General features: G+C 36.2%; 1 protein-coding gene and 1 long non-coding RNA gene across 5 annotated transcripts in view; one reads left to right on the top strand and one right to left on the bottom strand.

Moving 5' to 3' along the window:
* Positions 1 to 11443, bottom strand: part of LOC103881791 — an 87557-nt gene extending 76114 nt beyond the window's left edge. For both annotated transcript variants that reach the window (XR_004182049.1, XR_004182048.1), the window contains exon 1: positions 11413 to 11443. This is a non-coding gene — a long non-coding RNA (uncharacterized LOC103881791). The remainder of the gene's footprint in view (positions 1 to 11412) is intronic.
* CD96 (CD96 molecule) overlaps positions 1 to 23416 on the top strand; it is a 108849-nt gene that overhangs the window by 1318 nt on the left and 84115 nt on the right. For all 3 annotated transcript variants that reach the window (XR_004182047.1, XM_031662999.1, XM_031663000.1), the window contains exons 2-3: positions 1671 to 2027; positions 18004 to 18128. Coding sequence is in view for 2 of the 3 variants with exons in the window: in XM_031662999.1 (XP_031518859.1) it covers positions 1671 to 2027; positions 18004 to 18128 (482 nt within the window). In the remaining variant the exon portion in view is untranslated. The remainder of the gene's footprint in view (positions 1 to 1670; positions 2028 to 18003; positions 18129 to 23416) is intronic.

The following is a 23416-nucleotide window of genomic DNA, read 5'->3' on the forward strand; positions in this document are numbered from 1 at the left end:
GCTGATGGGAAAGAGACTCTACTTATGTCTAGTATTTCAGACCATCAATTAGAGGTGATACTAAGTGGAGCCTCTACCTAAGGTTAGATGAGGTCCTTTCAATCCTTATATATTGAAAGTGAAATTTCTTACTCTAATCAACTGAATTTGGGAGGCAGTTTGGGGGTTATGTGGAAGGAAAATAAAATAAAATAAGTAATAATAAAGTTTAAAATAATAAACATAACATAGGTAATAGTTAACATTAAGTATAGGTTACTTAGAAGTTATACATAGGCTAAGAAATTTAAGTAGCCCCTCCCAGCATTGCTAACAAGTTGCAGCTGCGAGCTTAGCTCAACCTTCCAAGCTTATTGCCTGCCTCCAGACCCCCCTCTATGTTTCTGTAACTCCTGTTTTACCTCACCCCACCTCTGTCCAGCTTTAAGGTTGACTGGTCAAGATAGCTAAATCGTAAGTTTGCTCAGAATTGTCACGAGTTAAATAATTTACTGTCTTTGCCTGAAACCTGTATCCTGCCTTGTTTTCCCACCTCAAATGACATATAAACAAGCCTGCTTTCTCTGTCAGAGTCAGCAGCCATTTTGGGCATGAGTCTGCTGTGGGCCTGGATGCCCAAATTAAATAAAGTTCTTTTTGGTCTCCAAAGGTCTCTTTGTCTTCCTTGGCTGGAGTTTTACTGTGACAGTTATGAGGGTTATAGAAAGACACAAACTCTCGGTAACTGAATTCATTCTTTTACTGGAGGTGTGACCTTTTTTGTTTTGTTTTGTTTTTTGTTTTTTGAGATGGAGTCTCGCTCAGTTGCCAGGCTGGAGTGCAGTGGCATGATCTTGGCTCACTGCAACCTCCGCCTCCCAGGTTCAAGCGATTCTCCTGCCTCAGCCTCCCAAATAGCTGGGGCTACAGGCATGTGCCACCACGCCCAGCTAATTTTTGTATTTTTAGTAGAGACGGGGTTTCGCCATGTTGGCCAGGATGGTCTGGTTCTCTTGACCTCGTGCTCTGTCCGCCTCGGCCTCCCAAAGTGCTGGGATTAGGGATGTGAGCCACTGCACCAGGCCTGGAGGTGTGACTTTGAGCATACCCCGTTTCATCTCTCTGTGCCCCAGTTTCTTCCTTGATAAAAAAGGGTTAACAACATCACTTATGGCGTGTAAGGGGGATTAAACAAGATAACATATGAAAGGCCCTTGTAAACATGTATTTTTCAAATAAATTGCTATACACATATCATTTATTTTTGCAGTTTCAGAAAGCATCACGTGTGTATTATATTCAGCTGTTGTTTTATAACCCAAAAAGCCAATTATATTAAACGAAAGAAGAATTGTCATACTAAGTTTGCTAGTATGCTTCAATTTTCAAATAGGCTTGATTTTATTCACAGGTAGTTAGAAACCTTCAATTATATTTTGGTCAGACCAACACATAGATAAATATTTAGAAGTCAGTAATTTCCTCTAGCTTCTCTACGTAAATACCACCTCATTTATATTGTCTCATGCGTCTCTATCTGAGTCAGACACAAGCTCTACTCTACTCCTAAAGCAGTCAGGGAAAAATTTCCTCAGTTTCTCCCCTCACCTTACTGAAGTGACTAGGGTTTTTAATTAAGAGTCATTCTATGTGAATTATTTAAACTCAAAGCTCATGTTCTTCCTTTTCAGGAGTTTGGGGAAAACCATTCAACACACAAGAAAACATTTATGCTACACTTGGCTCTGATGTCAACCTGACCTGCCAAACACAGACGAAAGGCTTCTTGGTGCAGATGCAATGGTCCAAGGTCACCGATAAGGCAGACCTGATTGCTCTTTATCATCCCCAATACGGCTTCCACTGTGCCTATGGGAGTCCCTGTGAGTCACTGGTGACCTTCACACAAACTCCTGAGAATGGGTCAAAATGGACTCTGCACTTAAGGAATATGTCTTCTTCCGTCAGTGGAAGGTACGAGTGTATGCTTACTCTGTATCCAGAGGGCATGCAGACTAAAATCTACAACCTTCTCATTCAGACACACGGTAAGCATAACTGGAAGACGGATGGAAGCACATGCTTTCACTCAGCTCCCTTCTCATTCAACAAATGTACCTTGTAAGAAAAGCAGGGTTAGGCATGGTGCTCAGCATACAAAGGCTAAGCAGAAAGAGCCACTGTCTGATAAGGGAGACAGGAAGTGACCACAGCATTTAAGCAAATAAGTGTAACCTTACAGCAGTGATAAGCGTCAATAATAAAGACTGTAACAGTCTTGTGAAGGAGCACATCACAGAGGCCATTGAAATTGTCCTTGAGAAATTAACACCATAGCTTAAGTCTAAAGAATGAATAGACATTAACACAATTTAGGGGGTGGGGCTGAGGCAGAGTGGAATTGTGAATAATCCCAGAGAGAGAAAAGAGCTTGCATGAAGCTCTGTGGAGTGTTTGAAGAAATGGGAAAATGCCAACGGGACAGCAGTACTGCGATTAAAGGATAAGGCAGGTAAGGACCAGATCATGTTGGACCTGGTCAGACTCCCTTTTAAAAGGTTTCTATTTTGATCTCAAAACCATGAGAAGACATAGAAGCATTTCCAACAAAAGGATGGCATGACATTTATAGGCTGATTGTATTTGTGTTGTTAAAAAAAAATCATACTGACTTTCCCGTGAAAATGAGGTGAAGATGGACAAGAACAAGCAGGTAGAGACAACTCAGGAGACCATCTCAGTAGCCCAGAAAAGAGAGAGTGGTAGTTCAGGTAGATACAGAAGGAAAGTGGCAAATTTTGTACATTGGGCATAAAACAGATATGATCATAGAGTGAATATAAGATAAGGGCAGTATGAGTGAAGGAGAGAAAGAAGTTGCAGGTGACAACTGGGTATCTGGCATGCACACCTGAATGGTGGTGCTATTCACTGTGAGGGAAGATTTGTGGGTGAATTTATGAAAGTGGTTCTGGGTATACAACATTTAGTCTAGGGCAGGTAAAGGGGCAAAGGAGGCTGCTCGCCATGCAGCATTCACACCAACATACTCTGGAGGCCTGCATTTAGAAGCGGGAATCCTAGATTTAAGTTCTAGCTCCTTTCCGAATAGAAATAAATTTGACTTGGGGCCTATCGTGTAAATTCTCTGAGCCTATTTGGAAAATGATTATTATAATGCCTGCTCTAAGTTACCTGGCCCTAAAGTAAATGATTTTCATTTCTGCTAATGGAAAACAATGAAAGTGAAAGCCAACAAATGCAAAATGCACTGGCAGTGGACTAGTTCTGTCTCAGGGCAAAGTGACCTGGTAATATAACAAAAAAAAAATAACTCGTGAAGATCATATTAAAGGGGACATAGAGCTGCCCAGAACAAGCAACAGATATGGATTTATTACCTCCTCTCCATGTCTTATAATTTACTTGCTCTAAAAATATGCTGTTGGAACAGTCCACCTATAGGCCAAGGTCCTATCAACTACTATCTTACAATGCCCAATTCCCTTGCTGTTTTCCAGAAAACACACTACACACACACTTCAGTTCAATTAAGGATGGAGTGGAGTGGGATTGAAGTAAAGAGAAATGGAAGACCTACGTAGAACACTGTTTAGCTACACATACTTTGATTCAGGTAGCCTGTATTTGAACATTGGCTCTATCACTTACTATACATTTCATCATTCCCAAGTTGTTTCAAGTTTCTTACATAACAAATATGGATAATTATAGTACTTTCTTTATAGGTATCACTAGCTTGATTATTAAATGAGATAATCTGTGTAATGCACTTAAATGTATAGTTCCTGCTAAAGGATAAGAGTTTGGCAAATGGTAGTTTTCAATTAACAGTAGTATTAATTATATTGAGCAAATTCTGTTTCTCAGTTCTGATTACATATGAGCCCTGCTTCTTCTCTTTATATATTGACCTCATTTGGAACCCAGTAAGACATTTGCCATGTAATATTAGCACAAGTACACGTTGACCTTGGCTTCATACATAGATTTTTTGGTACATTCTACCAGAACCAGTGAACAATACTGTTACCTCACTGAGGACTTAGTGTTTCCTTCATTGAGACTTGGCAACATGGATTGATGTAACTTTTATAGGAAATAGAATATGTGATGCCACAAAATGAAGACAGCAATGGAGAACAGATAGTATATTATCCAGAAAGGAGAATGGTGTTGCCTTTAAAGAAAATGAATTTCTTAGAATAAAGAGAACCAAAGGAGGTAAGCTTGTAGCTACTAAAAACTGCAGATCACTGGAGAGGCAGACACCATATCTATACTTTTTGTGGTTGGAAAATTTCCAGTCTTCTGACCGTAACTTTGCTGCTGTCATCTGAATCAGATGAAAAGCAATGGCCTCAGTGTTAGAGAAATGGTTCTGGTATTGTGTTTCTGGGTACAAAGGGAGTAAAATAGAAAAGAGCAAAACAGAAGGGGGAAACAAATCCTTCACCACAGAGTGACCAAAAATGTTAGCCTGGTGTGGAGCTACAGAGTAGGCAGCTGACTAAAAGGAGGCAATTGCCATCTGAGAGCTCTGTCAAGTTCACAACCAATAGCATATTTCCTTTTTACCCTTTACTCTTTCAATCTTCTCTTGCTTCTTCTCCTCTCACTTATACAGTTTTCCTCTTAGGCCCCTGTGCAGTCTTTAAGTTTACAAGCTAGTTGGGTAAGCAAAACACACCTGAAGTGCAAACACTTCTGTAGTACATAAACAAATGCAAATTGAAGTGGTGCATAAGAACCTAATTTGAAAATGCTGAGGGACTTGAGGTGTTTGGGTTGATCATCTCTTCCTGTTTCTTTTCTGTTGCCGTTTGAATCATTCTCTCATGTCTGCTCACAACACAGTGTGTGTCTAAATCCTGTTCCCATGTTCCCCAAGGGCCTAGATGTGAAAGGATTCTGTTCTCTTTTCACAATATTTTGTCTTTGTGTGTGTCTCAGTGCTCTGAGGCTGTGGACAAGAGTGGAAATATAATAAGCAGTGTGGGGTTTGCCTCTTTTCCACTTTCACTTGACAGGGTTTCCTCCTAGGTTAGGAGCTTTTGAGTCACTCCAAGAAATGCAGTTCTCTGAGTTAAGCCTTGGATTGTCATAATCTAGATTTCATTCATTTGAATGCTACTGGATCCCATAATGCTTCAGACTGTAAGATTTTGGTGCATTTTAAAATTTGTAGTTATTAAGATCAGTTATAAGAGTATAACATGGCTTTAATTTACTAGTTAACAGTGAATGCCTTGGTGGGACCTTAATGTTATTGGAAGCAGTAGTAGCAGTGAGAGTGGTTGAAGAAGTCATGGTCCTGGAAGTTGTAGTAATAGTAGCAATAAAATTTTGATCGTATAATGTTGATAAGCTTGGTCTAAAGCATGTTATTATCCTGTCTAGTTTGTATTGAGCCTGAATGCTGGCTCTTCTTAAATTCCTGTATTTAGTCTTTATCCAACAAGTGTTTTTGAGTGCTTACAGTGCTGGGCACCAGGCACAGAGTAGGCATATATGCATAACTGTGCCTTCATGAATCACAACATTCAATAGGAAGAAGTTAACATTCATCAAATAAGCAAACAAATACCAAATTGCAACAGTGAGAAGTGCTCCAGAAGTGAGGAAGTAGACAGTGTATGAGAGGGTATAATAGGAAAATCAGAAAATACTTTCTTTCCTTTCCTCTTTCCTTTTCTTTGTCCTTTCCTTTCCCCCTTCCTTTCATTTCCCTCTCCACTCCTCTACCCTCTCTTCCTCTCCCCTCCCCTCTCCTTTCCTTTCCTTTGGAAGTGCTGCTTCAACTGGAGTTAACCAAGTGAACACAGAGCTTTACAAAGAACAGGACATGCAAAGGCTCTATGGTGAAAGGAAGTTACAGCAACTGGGTAGGCAGGGGAGATTTTAAAAGGTATTATGGCTCGAGCAGAGGGATTACAGGTGAGACAGTTGAAGATAAGTTTAGAAAGATTGATTAGTCCAATTAAGGAGTTTTGTCTTCATCCTAAGAGCTGTGGGAACTAATTGAAAGGTGGTTGTTTTGTTTGACTTTTTTTTGTTTTGCATTTCAAAAATGCACCTTTGTGGCTCAAGTGTGGAGAATGAATTGAAGAAGGCAGAGAGGACAGTGTGGATCAGTTAGAAGACAACAGCAGAAAGCTACATGAGAGATGCTGGTACCATTAAGTACAGTGGCAATGAACTAGAAAGAGAGGAATGTTTAGATTAGAAACTTGTGTAGGAGATTCTCCCCACAGGATCAGTGGTGGATTGCCTATGTGAAGGGAGGAATAAAAAGCAGTGTCAAGGATGATGCTTTAATTTCTAATATGTGACACAGAAAAAATAGGGGAACATTGTATTAGGGAACACTGGAATATGATCAGATTATGCAGAAATTATTTTGCATTTCATTTTGTACATGTTGAGTTAGGCATGAAGTTGTGACATACAGAAGATATTAGGTAAATATCTGGATATACAATTTCTGATCTAGGAGAGAAGTTTAAGCTGAAGATACAGACTGGTGAGTCATCTGAGTGTAAGTGCTAACTAAAGTTCTGGGAGTGAAAGAAATCATCTAGGAAGAGAAAATCAAGCAAGAAAAGTCATGTGGCACTTCAGCAGAGTCCATGGTGACGGATGGAGAAAGATGAGTCTTCAGAGGGTAATGAAGAGCAATTAAAGAGGCACAAGTAAAATCAGGAGTGAACTGGGTCACAAAAACCTAGAAACATATTACGTTAAAGGAATAGCCATCAATCATAAAGTTTCTAAGAAGATAAAATAGTTATTCGATTGTATATTAAAACATGAACTTTTTTATCACCTAACAGGAACTGTTTAGTGGCATTATGGAATGGAAGTCAGGCTGGAGGGAGAAGAGGAATGAGTGGGAGGCAAGGAAATGGGGACAGCACATTGATATGACTTTCAAGAAGTCTGCCAGTAGTAACAGGAAGAGTAGAGGTGTTCAAATGCGGGATTCTGTTGATATTGCAGTAGAGATGGTGGTGGCGGTTTCAATTAATAAAAGACACTTGACTGTGCTTCAAAGTTAATGGGCAGGATCTAGTTTAAAAAGAGTAGTTAAATACACAGTATGGAAGATAAAATAATAAACCAAAGTTTCTAAGAAAATGGGGACAATGATACTCACAAGTAGGACTACCCTGATATTGGAAAAAAAAAAAAAAAAACCGGTTTTGTTTTCTTTTTTTATTGTAACAGGAGGGAGGGAAAATAAGATGAGTGCATATAATGAGGGAGGTGCTGTCTCTATTTCTTTAAAATAGAAACAAAACCATCTTCAGCTAGAGAGAGGAAGGAAGCTTCAGAAAAGAAGATTGAGAAAGGTTTGAAAGAGCTGCTATGGATAGAAGCGAAATGAATTCACTAACTAAACACATTTGGATTTTTGGTCTGTGTTGAACATCCATTTGGGTATGGTACGAAATGGTAGTGAAAACAATTTGCATCAGGCCTTCTCCAGCAGTGACTGGCTGCTTGAGTCTGGCATTAAAAATATATAGTGCCACATTTGGATTACCTTTTAGATTGTTGCCAAAAGATAAAAAAGGGCAAAGGATTTGGGGTATAAGCAAAAATATTATTGACATAATGCACTATAGAACTTTAGCTTGATAATAAGAGACATAAAGAAAAAATAAAGCTGACAGTTTGGAAAAAAGTAGAGTGATTAACTCATTAAAAGAGCTATTGAGGTTGGAGAACAGTTGAAATGGGACTAGTTGCACAAGCTGGAAGAATAGATGTTTGTAGGTTTGAATTTGTGATTTTATAGATAGAGCAATTTTACATGATAACAAGATCCAAGATGTGATTGTGAGAGTAGATGGCTAAAATGAAGTGGAGACAATTAATGAAGATGACAGCGGGAAGAACTGAGAGTCCAGATATTGGAGAAGTCATCTGCATGGTCACTGAAAGCACCTAGGTTATGTCAGGTTTGGAGCTGCAAAAGATTGCAATCTACATAATAACAGTTTCAAAGATAACGGAGTGTGATTGGGATATCAGAGCAGAAGTTGACAAACTTTTTCTCTGAAGGGTCATGCTGTGCTTTGAATATTTGTCCCCTCCAATATCATTTTGAAATTTAATTGTCATTGTAACAATATTAGGAGATGAGACCTTCTTTTTTTTCAAATTTTATTTTAAGTTCAGGGGTACCTGAGCAGGATGTGCAGGTTTGTTACATAGGTAAATGTGTGCCATGGTGGTTTGCTGCACAGATCATCCCATCACCTAAGTATTAAGCCCACCATCCATTAGCTATTCTTCCTGATGCTCTCCTTCACCCCACCACATCTTCCGACAGGCCCCAGTGTGTGTTGTTCCCCCTCATGGGTCAGAATGATTTATAACAGAATGATTTATATTCCTTTGGGTATATACCCAGAAATGGGATTGCTGGGTCAAATGGTATTTCTGCCTCTAGGTCTTTGAGGAATGGCCATACTGTCTTCCACAATGGTTGAACTAATTTACACTCCCACCAGCAGTGTAAAAGCATTCCTTTTTCTCAGCAACCTCACCAGCATCTGTTCTTTCTTGACTTTTTAATAACAGCCATTCTGAGTGGTGTGAGATGGTATCTCGTTGTGGTTTCGATTTGCATTTCTCTAATGATCAGTAATGTTAAACTTTATTTCATGTTTGTTGGTTGCATACATGTCTTCTTCTGAGAAGTGTTGATTCATGTCCTGTGGCCACTTTTTAATGGAGTTGTTTCTTTTCTTATAAATTTGTTTAAGTTACTTTGTAGACTCTGGATATTAGACCCAGGACCCTTTAAGAGGTGATTAGGCCATAAGGGCTCCACTCTCCTGGATAAGATTTGTGGCAATATAAAAATGTGTGTTTAGCCCCCTCTTGTCTCTCTGTGGCTCTTCTGCTCTTTTGCCATGTGGGGAGCAGCATTCCTCCCTCCGAGGATGCAGCATTCAAAGTGCCATCTTGAAAGAGAACACTCGCCTCTAACCAGACACCAAACCTGCCAATGTTTTGATCTTGGACTTTCCAGCCTCGAGAACTGAGATAAATAAATAAATATGTTTTTAAATAAGTTGTCTAATCTCAGATATTCTTTTGCAGCATCGCAAAACAGACTGAAATAGTCCAGATATTAAATATTTTAGGCTTTGTGGTCCATAAAGTCTCTGTCATAACCACTCCACTCTGCCACTGTAGCATAAAAAACAGAGAATATGTAAACGAATGGGCCTGACTATGTTCTAATTCAACTTTATTTACAGAAACAGGCAACAAGCCAGATTTGGCCCACAGGCCAAGTTTCATGTCCTCTGAGTTAGAGAATAACAGCAGTGGATCAAGGAAGAAAGGGATTGTTTGGTTTTTCTTAGAATGTGTTATGCATAATTGACAATACTGGGGACGGTTTTAGGTGATTCATGAAACAATGTTGAAAGCTTTAATTGTGGAAAACTCTAAACAATATACAAAAATCACATAGAATAATTATGAAAAGTATATAGAATAAGCTCCCACATACTGAACTTACAACTTCAGCGATTATCAACTCATTGCCAATCTCTTTTATTTAAACACTTATCAACTGCTGCCTTCCAAGATTACTTTGGAGAAAATGCAAGACATCTTGTTTATTTTAGTATGAATCTTTAAAAGATAAAGATGTTGTTTTAAAGAAAAGACATAATCCATCACCAAAACTAAAAAAAAAAATAGTATTTAATATTATTCAATATCCCATCAGCCTTATAATGTTATATTTTGGGTTTTTTTAAATTAGGATGCAGATAAACTAGATAAATTTTGATTATTTGGAAATTCTCTTTTAATCTGAAAGCTATATTACATTTGTTATTTTTCCTTTGCCATATATTTGTTGAATAAATTTGATGATTTGTCCAGCCTGGATTTTGCTCTTATAGTCCCATAGTATCTCTATCTTTTCACCTTATAGTTAGCCTTGTAGACTCTAAGTTATCTTACATTCTTGATAGAGACTTGATCACATTAAGGTTTTCTTTTTGTTTTTTGGCAAGACTACATGATAGATGATGTATAGTTACATCAGAGCACATAATTCTGTTACATGATGTTAAGAGCCACTGATGAGCATTCCCTGCATTCATTAAATCATTATGATTTGCCAACTAGTGATATTCTATCATTCCTTAATTTATTAGCTTAAGTATTTCTATAAAGAAAAACTTCCTGTCATCAACTTATTATTTGATATATAGTTTGTATAAGAAAAGCAGACTAGATACTTGATTCTTTCCCTTTAATCATGAGTTTTCAAATGAGTTGGTTCACTAGTATTTTTAAAAAGTGACCCATAAATATTTTATGTTAAGTATCATGAATTCATATGAACTTAAACATACTGGTGAATTTCAATTCATTATGGTTATTATTCTTATTCTACTGAAAATGTCCCATATATAAAACCTATTAGTCCTGTGTCATATAAGTTGCAAATATTTTCCCAGTTTGTCATTTATTCTTACTTTCTCATATTGTTTGCAATGCAGCATATTTCTTATTTTTATGAAATAAAATATATTACTCTTTTCCTTTATTGGTCCTGATTTTAAGTTTTGGTCAAGAAAAGTTTCTTCATTTCCAAATTATATAAGAATTCACTCATAATTTCTGATACTTGCATGCTTTCTTTTATGAGCATTTAAATTTGTAATGTTAGTTTTCTGGAGCAAAATAAAAACACCTAAATCCACATTTTTATATATCTCTAATGCCTTCTTCTATATTTTCTACTTCTTTTCCCCTTCTGTGATTGAGTTAGGTATTGACCTGTCTTCCAATCATGAACTCTATCTCTATGATGTCCAATAAGTTTTTACCTCATCAAATTAGTTCTTAATTTCTGATATTGTATTTGTAAGTTATTGATCACATTTGATAGATTTTTAATTTTTGATAAATTTGTCCACCTTTTGATCTACTTCCTCCCTTTCTTCTCTGTTTTCTTGAGTATGTGAAAAAGAGTTCTTTTAAATCTTTGTTGGATAACTCCAAAGTCAGAAGCATTTGTGTGTCTATTCTTATGTCTATTTTTCTCTTATTTTCTTTTTTTGCAACTTGCTCCACCATATCTCCTCTAAACCACTTTGTATTATTATTTTAAATATACTGCATCTATATCAAACTATAAAGTGCACATATATAATAATATATGTATTAAACTCAACAGTTCAGTGTTAAATTAAGGATTTAAAGCAGCAGTACCCAACTTTTTGACGCTAGGGACCAGCATGGAAGACAACTTCCACAAACTGAGGTGGAGGGGGATGGTTTGGGGATGATTCAAGCGTATTACATTTATTGTGCACTTTATTTCTATTATTGTTACATTGTAATATATAATGAAATAATTATACAACTCACCATAATGTAGAATCAGTGGGAGACCTAAGCTTGTCTTCCTGCAACTAGATGGTCCCGTCTGGGGGTGATGGTAAACAGCAACAGATCATCAGGCACTAGATTCTTATAAGGAGCACACAACCCAGATCCCTCACATGTGCAATTCACAATAGAGTTCACATTCCTGTGAAAATCTAATGCAGCCACTGATTTGATAGGACACAGATCTCAGGTGGTAATGTGAGTGACAGGGAGTAGCTGTAAATATGGATGAAGCTTTGCTTACTCACACACTGCTCACCTCCTGCTGTGTGGCCTGGTTCATTAACAGGCCACAGACCAGTACCAGTCCATGGCCCAGGGGCTAAGGACCCCTGATTTAAAGAATTTCATGTTCTTTAATGAAATTAAGAGAAAAGAAAAATAAATATATGTATGGTTTTTATTTATTCACATATAAAGACTACACATATAATTTTTCATATTTACTCATGTATTCACCATTTTTTGTGCTCTTTATTTTATCCCATGATTTGGAGTTACTGTTTGTTGTCATTTCTTTTCAGCCTGAAGAACTTTAGTATTTCATGTAAGACAAATCTACTTGCAATGAATTCTTTCAGATTTTTTCATTTTTAATTTTAAAGGATAATTTCACTGGATATAGATTTCAGAGTGGATTGTTTCTCCTTCTTTTAGCATTTTGAATATCTATTTCGACTTCCATTATTTCTGATTAAAATGAGCCACTAGTTATATTATTAGTCTGCTGAATGGGGTGAGCTTTTGTTTTTGTTTGTTTGGTTGGTTGGTTGGTTTTTGCTCCTTTCAATTCTACTTTTAGAATTTACTCTTTCTTTTTGGCTTTCAGAAGTTTGATTATGATGTATCTACATGGGTGTCTCTTTGAGTTTGTCCTATTCGAGTTTTGTTAAAGTTCTTGGATATGTAGATTAATTTTAAGAAAGTTTTTAAATAATCAAATATGTGAGGTTTTTGGCCATTCTTTCTTCAAATATTTGATCCATCCCCCTACTCTTTCACTTCTTTTTCTATTACTCCTGTTTCATGTATGTTAGCATACTTGATACTGTCCTATATGGCTCCGAAGCTGTTTCATTTCCTTCAATCCTTTTTCTCCCTTAATATTAGATAATTTATATTGAACAATGTTCAAATACACTAATTCTTTATTCAGTCATCTCAAATTTGCTATTGAGAACATCTAGTAAATTTTTATATTTGTTATTGATATTTCAACTCTAAAATATAAATTTGCTTCATTTTATAGTTTTCCATTTCTCTGTTAACATTTCCTATTTATTGAGTCATTGTCATATTTTGCTTTAATACTTTGACTACGTAGACTAATAATAGCTTCTTTGAAGTCTCTTAAATTCAACACCCGGGTTCACCCAGATTCAGCTGCAATTACTTTTTTCCTGATTATGGGTCACACATTCCTGCTTCCTCCATGTCTCATAAGTTTTTGTTGAAAACTGGACATTTAAAATATATATATATATATATTTATAGACAGAGCATAGAATATATATATATATGTTGCAACTCTATATTCTGTCTTATTTAAGTTCATTTTGTTTCATTTTAGTAACTTATCTGTGCTTAAATTGAATGTCTCCTTTGCAGTGCAAGGCCATTGATCTCTCTGCTCAGATTTTTATACTAATAGTAATTGTTAAATTTGGCTCACAAGAAGTTGCCCCTGCATTGGCAAAGGCTCTTTATTGGTCCAGCAATGATTTTGGCAAAAGTTATGCTCAAACACCTTAAACCAATTAGGCTTCCACTCTTTATACATAGATTTATGCGTCCATCAGGGAGTGCATTCAAAGTTGCAGCTAGTTATTCAGACTTCCTGGGCTTTTACATTTTGCTACGCTCTTTCGGGTCTCCCCCACTCAGTGTGCAGTTTTCTAGTGAGGGTACAATCTATGAAGCCCTTATCTTAGCCATTCCATGACTCTAGTTTCCAGGATCTCCATGCTAAAGGTCCTTCTGGCCTACCACTGTCTTTGTTTTGTACTGCTCTAACAGAATACCACAGACTGATACTTTAGAAAGGATAGACGTTTATTTACTCACAGTTCTGGAGGTTGAGAATGTCCAAGATCAAGCCATTGACATCTGGTGAGGTCCCACTTGCTAAATCCTCTGGAGGGGAGAAATGCCACATCCTCACATGGTGGAAGGCAGAAGGGCAAGAAACAAAGGTGAATCAACTCGCCCTTTTATAATGACATTAATGCCACTCATGAGAGCTCTGCCCTATCACCTCCCAAAGGTTTCACCTTCTAATACTGCCACAATGGCAACCAAATTTCAGAGGGGAGAAGCATTCGAATCATGGCAGCCACTCACTCAAATGGGAATACAAACTCAAACTAACCAAGCTTCAGGTTTTTGGCACCTACCAAGTTTGCCCCTGTTACGGGAAAAGGTGACAGATTTCGACCCCTAGACCTAATTTAAGTCTGCCTATTGTGGAAAAAAAGCTGGTGGTTTTTGCAACCAGCTCCATGTGGCTGAAACTACATTTCTTAATGACCAAGTTGGAGAAGGGAATGGATGGAGCCGAGGCAAAAAGATTGAAGTCTCCTGCTGTTTTTACTAAAGCTCTAGTGATTTTTCAGTAAGAAATGCTTTGCAATTTAATGACTACCTTTAGTCAATTTCCAAGGTCCTAAAATTGTTGTTGTTTTTTTAAACACATTTCCCCAGTTTTGTACTTGTCTGTTTTTACTGACCTTCTTATGCCCCCATAACCAGAAGTCCTTCATTCCTACACCCCACATTTTGATATTTATATCATATCTTTATTTAAAAACATATATTCATTACTATTCCCTTTGTTATAACAATTACATGTTCTTAGTGCTAAAGATAAATACATAATCAACATTTACTAACCTTTATGTAAATGCATCTCCAGTCTGAAATGTATTCTGTTGGAGAATCCTCAGGAAATGCTCATAGCAGCAATATTCTCTGAGTTCTTGCATAACTCTAACATTTTTCTGTAGTCTTTATTTTAAAAATTTAATTTTGCTGAATATAAAATCTTTGGCTCACATTTTCTTTCCTGAGTATATTAACTATGTTACTCTACTGTTTTCTGGCATAGGACTGCTATCAAAAAGCTAATAACAATCAGATTTTCTTTCCCCAGGTTTGACTTTGCTCGATACTTTTATACAAACATACTTAAAGTTGTCCATTCTGGGCCTATTTTCCAATTTTGCAGTATAATCATTTAATGTGCATTTTCTAGTCATTTTAAATTTTATTATATTTTTCTTGAATTATAGTTTTTAATATTTGTTCTGTTCCATTGTTTTCATCTTTTTTCTTTAACGTTTTCTATTGTACATATATTTTTATCTTCTTTGCATATCATTTCCTTTGAATCTCTTTTATTAGTTTTTTTCTTTTTTTATAATTACATATTGCTTTATTTATTTCAAAATCTCCCTCATTCTATTTTGAAAATGAACTTTAATGAATTAGCTTTTGTTTTTCTATGTTTCTGGTTTTGTTCTAATTTTGTCTTAATTTCTGGAGTGACTTTTTAAAAAATTATTATTTCTAACCCTTTCTTGAATTTCGTTACCTATGCTTTGTAAGCTTTTTTCTTCCATGGGACTCATTGGGAACCTTCCAAAATTGTGCACAAATTGCATCATTTTATTTCTTTTAGCTCATTTTGAATAATTTGGCTATAGTTTTTATTTACTTTGTTGTCATGTCTTGATAATATGCTCTCGTTGTTGTAGGAACGTTATTTTGTTCTCTGCTCCCTTTTTGCTTCTGGTATCTTTATAGGTTATTCTATCTCATTCCCTTTCTGTTACTCATGTTTAGGTTAAATGCATTCTTATCACAGAAGAGTGAGCCAGGCTAGCTTTTCTAGAGTGTTCAGTATCCCTAAAGTCACCTCTTCTGTTATTTTAAAGATGAGTTTTTTACCATTGTACTTTCTGAGTGTATTTCCTTTGCTTCTATCCCTCACGTTTACCTAAATTGCCTCTTTGATTTCTCTTATTGGACCTGTCCTGTTTTATTGGATTCTATGTCCAGCAGTTTTTTCTCCCCGTGGCATGTGTCCTGAGAAGTCCTTTCTGCTCCAGCACTGACAACCTTTTTCTTATTTTTCTTGAAGACACTGGTGATTTGGTGTCTGCAAACTCTCTTCTCCATTTCAGCTACTAGTCTTGTATTCTTGGATTAATCTACCTGTCTTTCCAGTGATTACCTGTTACTAGACAGAGGGAGGTGGTGTGGGTTCTCTAGTTCTAAGATCCATCACAAGCCCAGTTGACCTTCCTCTGTTTCTTTCTGCACAGTTGCTGATAACACAGTGGTTCAGTGGATTTTTCCCCACCAATTAAGAGGGATGTGTTATTATTTAGTGTTCTTGTAGATATGGTCTATGTAGTTTTAGTTTTGTTACCCTATTTATCTTCTTTGTTTTTATAGAGAGTTTCTGGTATATTCAAAAAGTAATGCGACTTATACTGCCAGCTTCCCAGATTCGGGACAAAGTTTACAAAAATATAATACTTATGTATTTGATTGATGTTTATTAAAATATAACTAACATTTGGATGGCATGGACTTCAGAGATATTCAGTATATTTTAAAGAAATATATACATATAAGTAAAACAATTACAATAATTTAAGAATAAAATTAAATAGTAGTAATGATCATATGCAAATATGGCAAAAAAATATGATAGTAGAGATGGTATACAAACAACTCCATCTGGAAGTGCTGTGATAGCTAAGTGATTTTTTCCCCCTTATGGGACAGGGTTCTTTTTTTTCAATTATGGGCTTAGAGTACTATTTGGAAAGAGCAGTGGAGAGCAAAGAAAACACTGATCCCACCTCCAGAACTTGAGGAATTAGAGTGCAAGAAATGCTGTGGGGATCTGGTTTTAATTAGGAAAAGGAGGAGGAAAGAGTTACCAGTAAAGAAGCTAGATGATACTGATAAGAGATTAAAATATAACAAAGATCTAAAGGCTAGATATAAAATTTATAAACTGAGAAACATGCCATTAAAAATGTATACTGTTATATAGCATATATTTATATATAATATTTTTAGCCCTAAATTGATGCTTTAATCTTCAGTTTCCTTTGCCTTGATCAGATAGACTATAAAACTTCATAGCCTACCCTTTTCTTTTTATTTTGATGGACTAATATATAATATATATAACATATATATGTTTTATATGTATATATACACACACATAATGTTAGTAGCAATAAATATGTTCATACTCAATGATCCATTAATTATACTTCTGAGAATTTATCTTAAGTAGCCGAATGGTCAGAAGAAAGCTATTAGCATAAGGATGATCCTTGCTATATAGCATGTAATGGTTTAAAATAAAGTAAAAAATCCAAACTGAAAGAGCATAATGATTCAATAATTGGAAATGACTAAATAAATGATGATTAGTATATATGATAAAATGACATGAAGCCCCCATAAATTTAAATCACCAATAGTTCAAGAATCACACAAAACATTTTAAAGTAACAATATACATAACATTCATTGGTAAATAAGATTGCAGACTGTGAGAAAACCTGCATGTATGCAAACAAGATTTGAATAGATATAGAAAAAAGAATATAAGATTTTTAGGATATTTGGATGATAGAGTTGCCTTTATTTATAAATTTCTTTTGATGTCATAGTTCAGTCACAAATTTATATGTATGTATATAAAACTTTCCCAATAGGAGAGATTACAAAATGGATATTTATCTTCTATTACCTTAAAAATGAAAATAATTAACACTGCTTCCTCAAAGTTTCCTTATGTATTTTTGTGTAATTCCTTTGTGGGAGGAATGTTTATAAGCTCTGAGAAGACTATTAGATATGAAGACTGTAAAAAGATCAGCTTTTCAGGGCAGCGAAACTATTATGTATGATACTATAATGGTGGATACATGTCATTATACATTTGTCCAAACCCATAGAATGTATAAAATTAAGAGTAAACCCTAATGTAAACTATGAACTTTGGGTGATAATGACGTGCCAGTGTGGGTTCATTAATTTTAACAAATGTACAGCTGTGGAACAGGATGTCCACCATTGGGGAGGTTGTGGGTGGGTAGAGGAAGCAGATATACTGGGAACTTTGTACTTTCTGCTCAATTTTGCTGTGAACCTAATTTTAGTAGTTACTCTAAAAAATAAAGTCCAACAAAATAAAAAGACAATTAAGGCTAGGTTATGAAGTTTTATATTCTATCTGATCAAGGAAATGGGACTTGAAGATTAAAGCACCAATTTGGGGCTAAAGCAGAGGAACACGCCAAATGATGAGTTTGATTCTGTTAGGGTCATTTCCTTGTAATTTTTCAGTGTTTAGCAACAATTCTGTGCTTCTCAGTGACTCCGTTTAGCCACTTATACAATGAGGGTACACCTCTCTGCTTCATAGGTGTACCCTGAGGATAGATGAATCCCTGTACTAAAACTGTTTTTGTCTCTTTGATAAAAAACACTTTACAAACCAATCAGAGATTCATGTATTTTCTACCTTATGTTTTGTTACAGTTATACCAGATGAGTGGAAAAGCAGCCATACAATAGAAATAGAGATAAATCAGACTCTGGAAATACCATGCTTTCAAAATAGCTCCTCAGAAATTTCATCTGAGTTCACCTATGCATGGTTGGTGGTAAGTGTTGCCCTTTTCAGTGAATAACTGCAATCGTCTTTAAACATTAATGAAGTAAAATGAATAAGCAGTAATAATAGGGAAGGAAGCATACAAATGACAGGCAGGCATTATGCCAGTGGTGGGAGGAGGGGTAGGGAAGGAAGGAGAGGACACTCATATTCCTTCTCACAGGCAAGCCTCTGAGTCTATGAATGCAGTGAATTCATTTATAAATTTACTTCTAAAGATTGATTTTTATTTCTATCTACATACCAAACCACGATTACAGAAAGAACAAAGTGTGATAGTGCCCTAGAAAGGAGCCATATTCAGCAGAAGCCCCTACTCACAAATACTTGTTTCACAAGCAACATATGCAGAGCTACAGACTGCCTTTTCCAAAAACCCTTATTACTGCATCCTGGGAAATATCCAACATTGGCTTAGATTGGGAAGCACAGACTCTAATGCTTGTGAAATATAAGCAGCAAATGTATAGGAGACAAGCAGGACTTGTGTAAGAAACAGTCACTGCCCAGCTCTATTAATGCCACAGGGGGCCACAGGTCTATAGTTGCCATGCCTTCTCATTGAAAAAAAAAAAAAAAGCCAGAAATCTGGATTTTTATGAAAAATTTTCCAATTTTAAAAATGATGTGTAGAGCAAAAATAAATACTGGTCTATTATTTTGCTAAGGCACTGTAAGATATAACCCTAGTTATAAATTTAAAAAATTCCACTGAGTATTCACTTTGGCAGTTATGGTGGGCTGACTATTAAGTTGCTTAACGTGTCCTGTGTGATGACTAAACTCTCCCACTACTTTTCTCTCCTTGAAATACTGCAGAATTCATCTATACAGATCTTCATCTAATTGGATTTATGATTTAATTTGGCCTATACCTTAACATAACTGCATCGTTTATCCACTTTGTCTGCCTTTGTTATTTTATCATTAGTCTACACTATTCTGCCTAATGCATCAGTTTATTTTTAAAATCTAAATTTAATCTTAAAAACTAAAATTGTCTGAGCTTTTTGTCATAACAGGTAAACAAAATCAACATGAGGATAATAGTAAATATGAAAGAATTGTGTCATTATAACTTTAATGTTAGTCAATCAAATGGCAGCCAGCTACTAACCAGTGTATAGAGTAAACCCCTAAAACTGTTAAAAACAAATGACAACAAAGAGACAAACACAATTATAGAGGTGACCATAAACATGATTTCAAGAATCACATAACAGGGCATTCATTTAGATGATACAGAATATGATTACTGTATGTTAATTTATATATATACACACACACACACACACACACACACACATATATATATATATATATATATTTGAGACGGAGTCTGCTCTGTCGCCCAGGCTGGAGTGCAGTGGCCGGATCTCAGCTCACTGCAAGCTCCACCTCCCGAGTTTACGCCATTCTCCTGGCTCAGCCTCCCAAGTAGCTGGGACTACAGGCGCCCGCCACCTCGCCCGGCTAGTTTTTTGTATTTTTTAGTAGAGACGGGGTTTCACCGTGTTAGGCAGGATGGTCTCGATCTCCTGACCTCGTGATCCGCCCGTCTCGGCCTCCCAAAGTGCAATTTTTATATTTTTGTCAAAATGAAAACAGGATTTAAAAATTCTTATTAAACTCACGAATCCTCATGAATATAACAGCTGGCTCAATTTGGAAAATACTGTGATTCAGATGGTTGATTATTCACATTACAAGCTACCTAGATTTTTGTGGACAGTCTTGGAAACTAGACCCTATATATAAAAACATTTCCTTGGGTTTGTGCCAAATCCCAAATAATTGACTTGTACGAAGAACTTTAAATACAACCTACTGATAATTTTTCACTGTCTAGCTATTTTTCATATAGTAAGTAATAAAAAGAATTATATTTTAAAATAACTCTCCCAAATGGTTGTAACACCTACAGTGTCTGTCATCTGTCAAAAAACACGTTTGCCCTTTTATAGGATTTGCTTTCCAAAAAGTAAGGCTTCCTGGACATTATGCACATCATTAGAATGAATATAAGTCCATTGTTCTTAACAAACATGATACAACATACATCTGAGAAAAAGGTTAAGAAGTGAGATAATTCCAAGAGAACAGAAATGTACTATACTAAACCTTTTAGTAATGAAATGCATACCTTGCTTCAATATTTTCCCCCAACAGAGCAGAAAGTTCCTATCCCAATTATCACAGATTCACCAACAATGGCAGCTGGTTTTTTTTTTACTGGTTAAACTGGTTAAAGTTTTACTGTACATATTTTTACTGTAGTGTTCTTATCTTGTCTCATGGGTATGTAATCTGTTTTTCTAAGCAAATGCAAAGCCTTCAGTGTGTGTCTTTTATGTGACTCTGAGCTTCTCCTGGACAAAAAGTTGTATCGCTCATTTTAAAAATCTCTAGCATCTAGTATAGAGTCAAGAACATGGGTACTCATAAATACTTAATAAATACTTGAATTAATTAGTTTCTATTTGTCCTCTTTCCCCACAGTCTTGTTCATTGTTCTCATATTAAATTGATGATCACTAAATTCATGCTGTTTGATTATTTACTGAGTGGCAGCTCATTAAGTCTCAAAGACTTGACGACTGATGAGTCACCGTGTATCAAGTAGCTGCCTTTAAAGAAACTAAGAAGGCCATATAGACATTACCTTTGGATTCTGCCAGGACCTTTAGAGTAAATGAATGCCAGAGAGTGCACGTAAGGTCACACAGTGAGAGGGTGAACCTTAAACATCCACTAGAACCTCAAGCCATGCTGCCACTTTAAAGAATACACCATGATACAGACAACTTGAAGAATCTTTCTAAAGAAACCTTTCTTCAAAGGGAACATGGTGTTGGCAAATGTGCTAATTAAAATCCTATAGTGCATGTCCTTTCAAAATATCCTCTCATTTACATCTATGCCCCACACTGTTGATGGCTGTAGGATTCAGCCAGTCTCTTAAACCAAATAATGTCCTTAAAAAGTAGATGACATAGGGTGGTTATAGTCTCCCTTAAAGGAGAACAAACTTCCTAAATAAATGGAGAGAACAAACTGCCTGACAGTGCACAACCCACACCCTGGGCTCATGGTTAGAACATCCTACAGCAAGGAGGTAAAGGAGCGGAAAGGAAAAATTCCCACATGCATGCAAGTGCAGAAACCCATGATTAGTGTCTTTGGGCTGACCCATGCTCATTAGAATAGTAAAAAATACACCCATGAGTAGAGATTTAAGATGTTAATGAGACATGCCATGTATCTACCAGCATGTACAAAAATAGCACATGCACATCCAGAGGACCGTCCAGAACGTGCTTAATAGCAACACGCCTTCCTACCCCTTCATGAATAATCATATGAAACTCATAAAGGGAGTTTCTCTAGTGTCAGTCAGCATGGTCTCACCTTTGAGTAGCCCTCTGTGATCAGCGGTGAGTGTACTTTTGCTTCGCAGTAAGCTCTCTTACCTCCTTCCACTTTGAACTTACTCTCAAATTCTTTTGTGCGGTAAAATTTCTCTCAAATTCTTTTGTGCAGTGAAGTCAAAAACAAACTGGTGCCACTGGCAACACTTATGTTAGGGAATAAGCTACAACTCTTAGTATCATAATTGCTACATGTCTGCAAAGGACACAAATATTCCAGCCAATTCGTATTTTTGGTCTTTAATCTCTTTTTAAACTAATAATAATAATCATAATGATAAGTCTATTGTTCCTACAAACATTATATAATCTCTTTAGAAAGAGATTACAACATAAAAGTGATGAAGGTGAGCTCAGGAGAGCAGAAACTTCCTATACTGAACTCTGGGAAGCTTCAAAGGCCTTCTGCCCCAAGTGACTCATGAAACCTTGGAAACAGTTTACAAACTAAAATTATCTAAGTCACTGAAAAATGAAAGTGATGTCTTCCTGTATGTGTAATTTTATAAAAGCTAATTAATTCAATCATGACCCTCATAGGAAAGGTTATTATTGGGATTCTGTCTTATAAAATAAACTCTTATGTTACATGTGCCTGATCTCATGCTAAGGCTGTGTTAAATGTGTTAATGGGACACACTCTGCATTTTGGGAAGTTACATTGCAGGACTGGGAATACACTGAGGTAGACAGGCATCAGGCGCAAATGGACGGTGTATCTAACATTCATCCAGCGTGAGGGGTAACTAAGTAAACACAAAGGGTTAACCCTTTAATGAAGACTAATAATCTATGTGAATGGAGGAGTAACGTATAAGAAATCCTAGAATATGTATATTTTGATGGGATGCAGTTGGAAGCTAAAAGATAAGTGATATTTTTCCCATTTTACGCACTGGGACATAAGCATATAGTCATTAGGGAAATTCGGCAGTCTTATTCTGGAAGCTTCTAAATATACGATAATACTCTGTTTTCATAGCAAACTATCGTCCTTATTTCCCACAGCATAAATTTCAGTTCAGTCCAATAAACTTATGTGAATCTGTTTTGAGCGCTAAGTCCTGCAGGGATACAAAATTATATTGGACATATTTCCTACCATGACATACACCTTTAATAAAAATGTAAAAAATGGCAGCATGGGAAAAATAGTTCAATTCCGACTAGATGGAACTGGAAAAGTTTCTTAGAAAAGGTTATATTTGAGCTGGATAATTAAATAGTTTGCTGGCAAAAGACAGACTTACACTACACCAAGACCCTGGGAACTTTAAGTACAAATTGGTAGTGCAGATGGGAAAATGTGTATGAGGAAATATTTGTTTCCAAAGTCAGTGAAAATAAAGAAATTCATGATTATTCTCTTTAAAATCATGAAGAGAAGGACAAGAATATTTCCAATTCAAACAATTCAATATTAGTGACCAAAGCACATAACTACAGAGGCTCATCTATCTTAAAATTTTTATGTATATCTTCAATATGCTCTTATTTAATATTTGGTTTTTTTTAATTTTTTTTTAATTTATTTATTATTATTATACTTTAAGTTGTAGGGTACATGTGCATAACGTGCAGGTTTGTTACATATGTATACTTGTGCCATGTTGGTGTGCTGCACCCATCAACTCGTCATTTACATCAGGTATAACTCCCAATGCAATCCCTCCCCCCTCCCCCCTCCCCATGATAGGCCCCGGTGTGTGATGTTCCCCTTCCTGAGTCCAAGTGATCTCATTGTTCAGTTCCCACCTATGAGTGAGAACATGCGGTGTTTGGTTTTCTGTTCTTGTGATAGTTTGCTAAGAATGATGGTTTCCAGCTGCATCCATGTCCCTACAAAGGA

The sequence above is a fragment of the Papio anubis genome, chromosome 2 (assembly GCF_008728515.1).
Source record: "Papio anubis isolate 15944 chromosome 2, Panubis1.0, whole genome shotgun sequence".
NCBI classification, from domain to species: domain Eukaryota; kingdom Metazoa; phylum Chordata; class Mammalia; order Primates; family Cercopithecidae; genus Papio; species Papio anubis.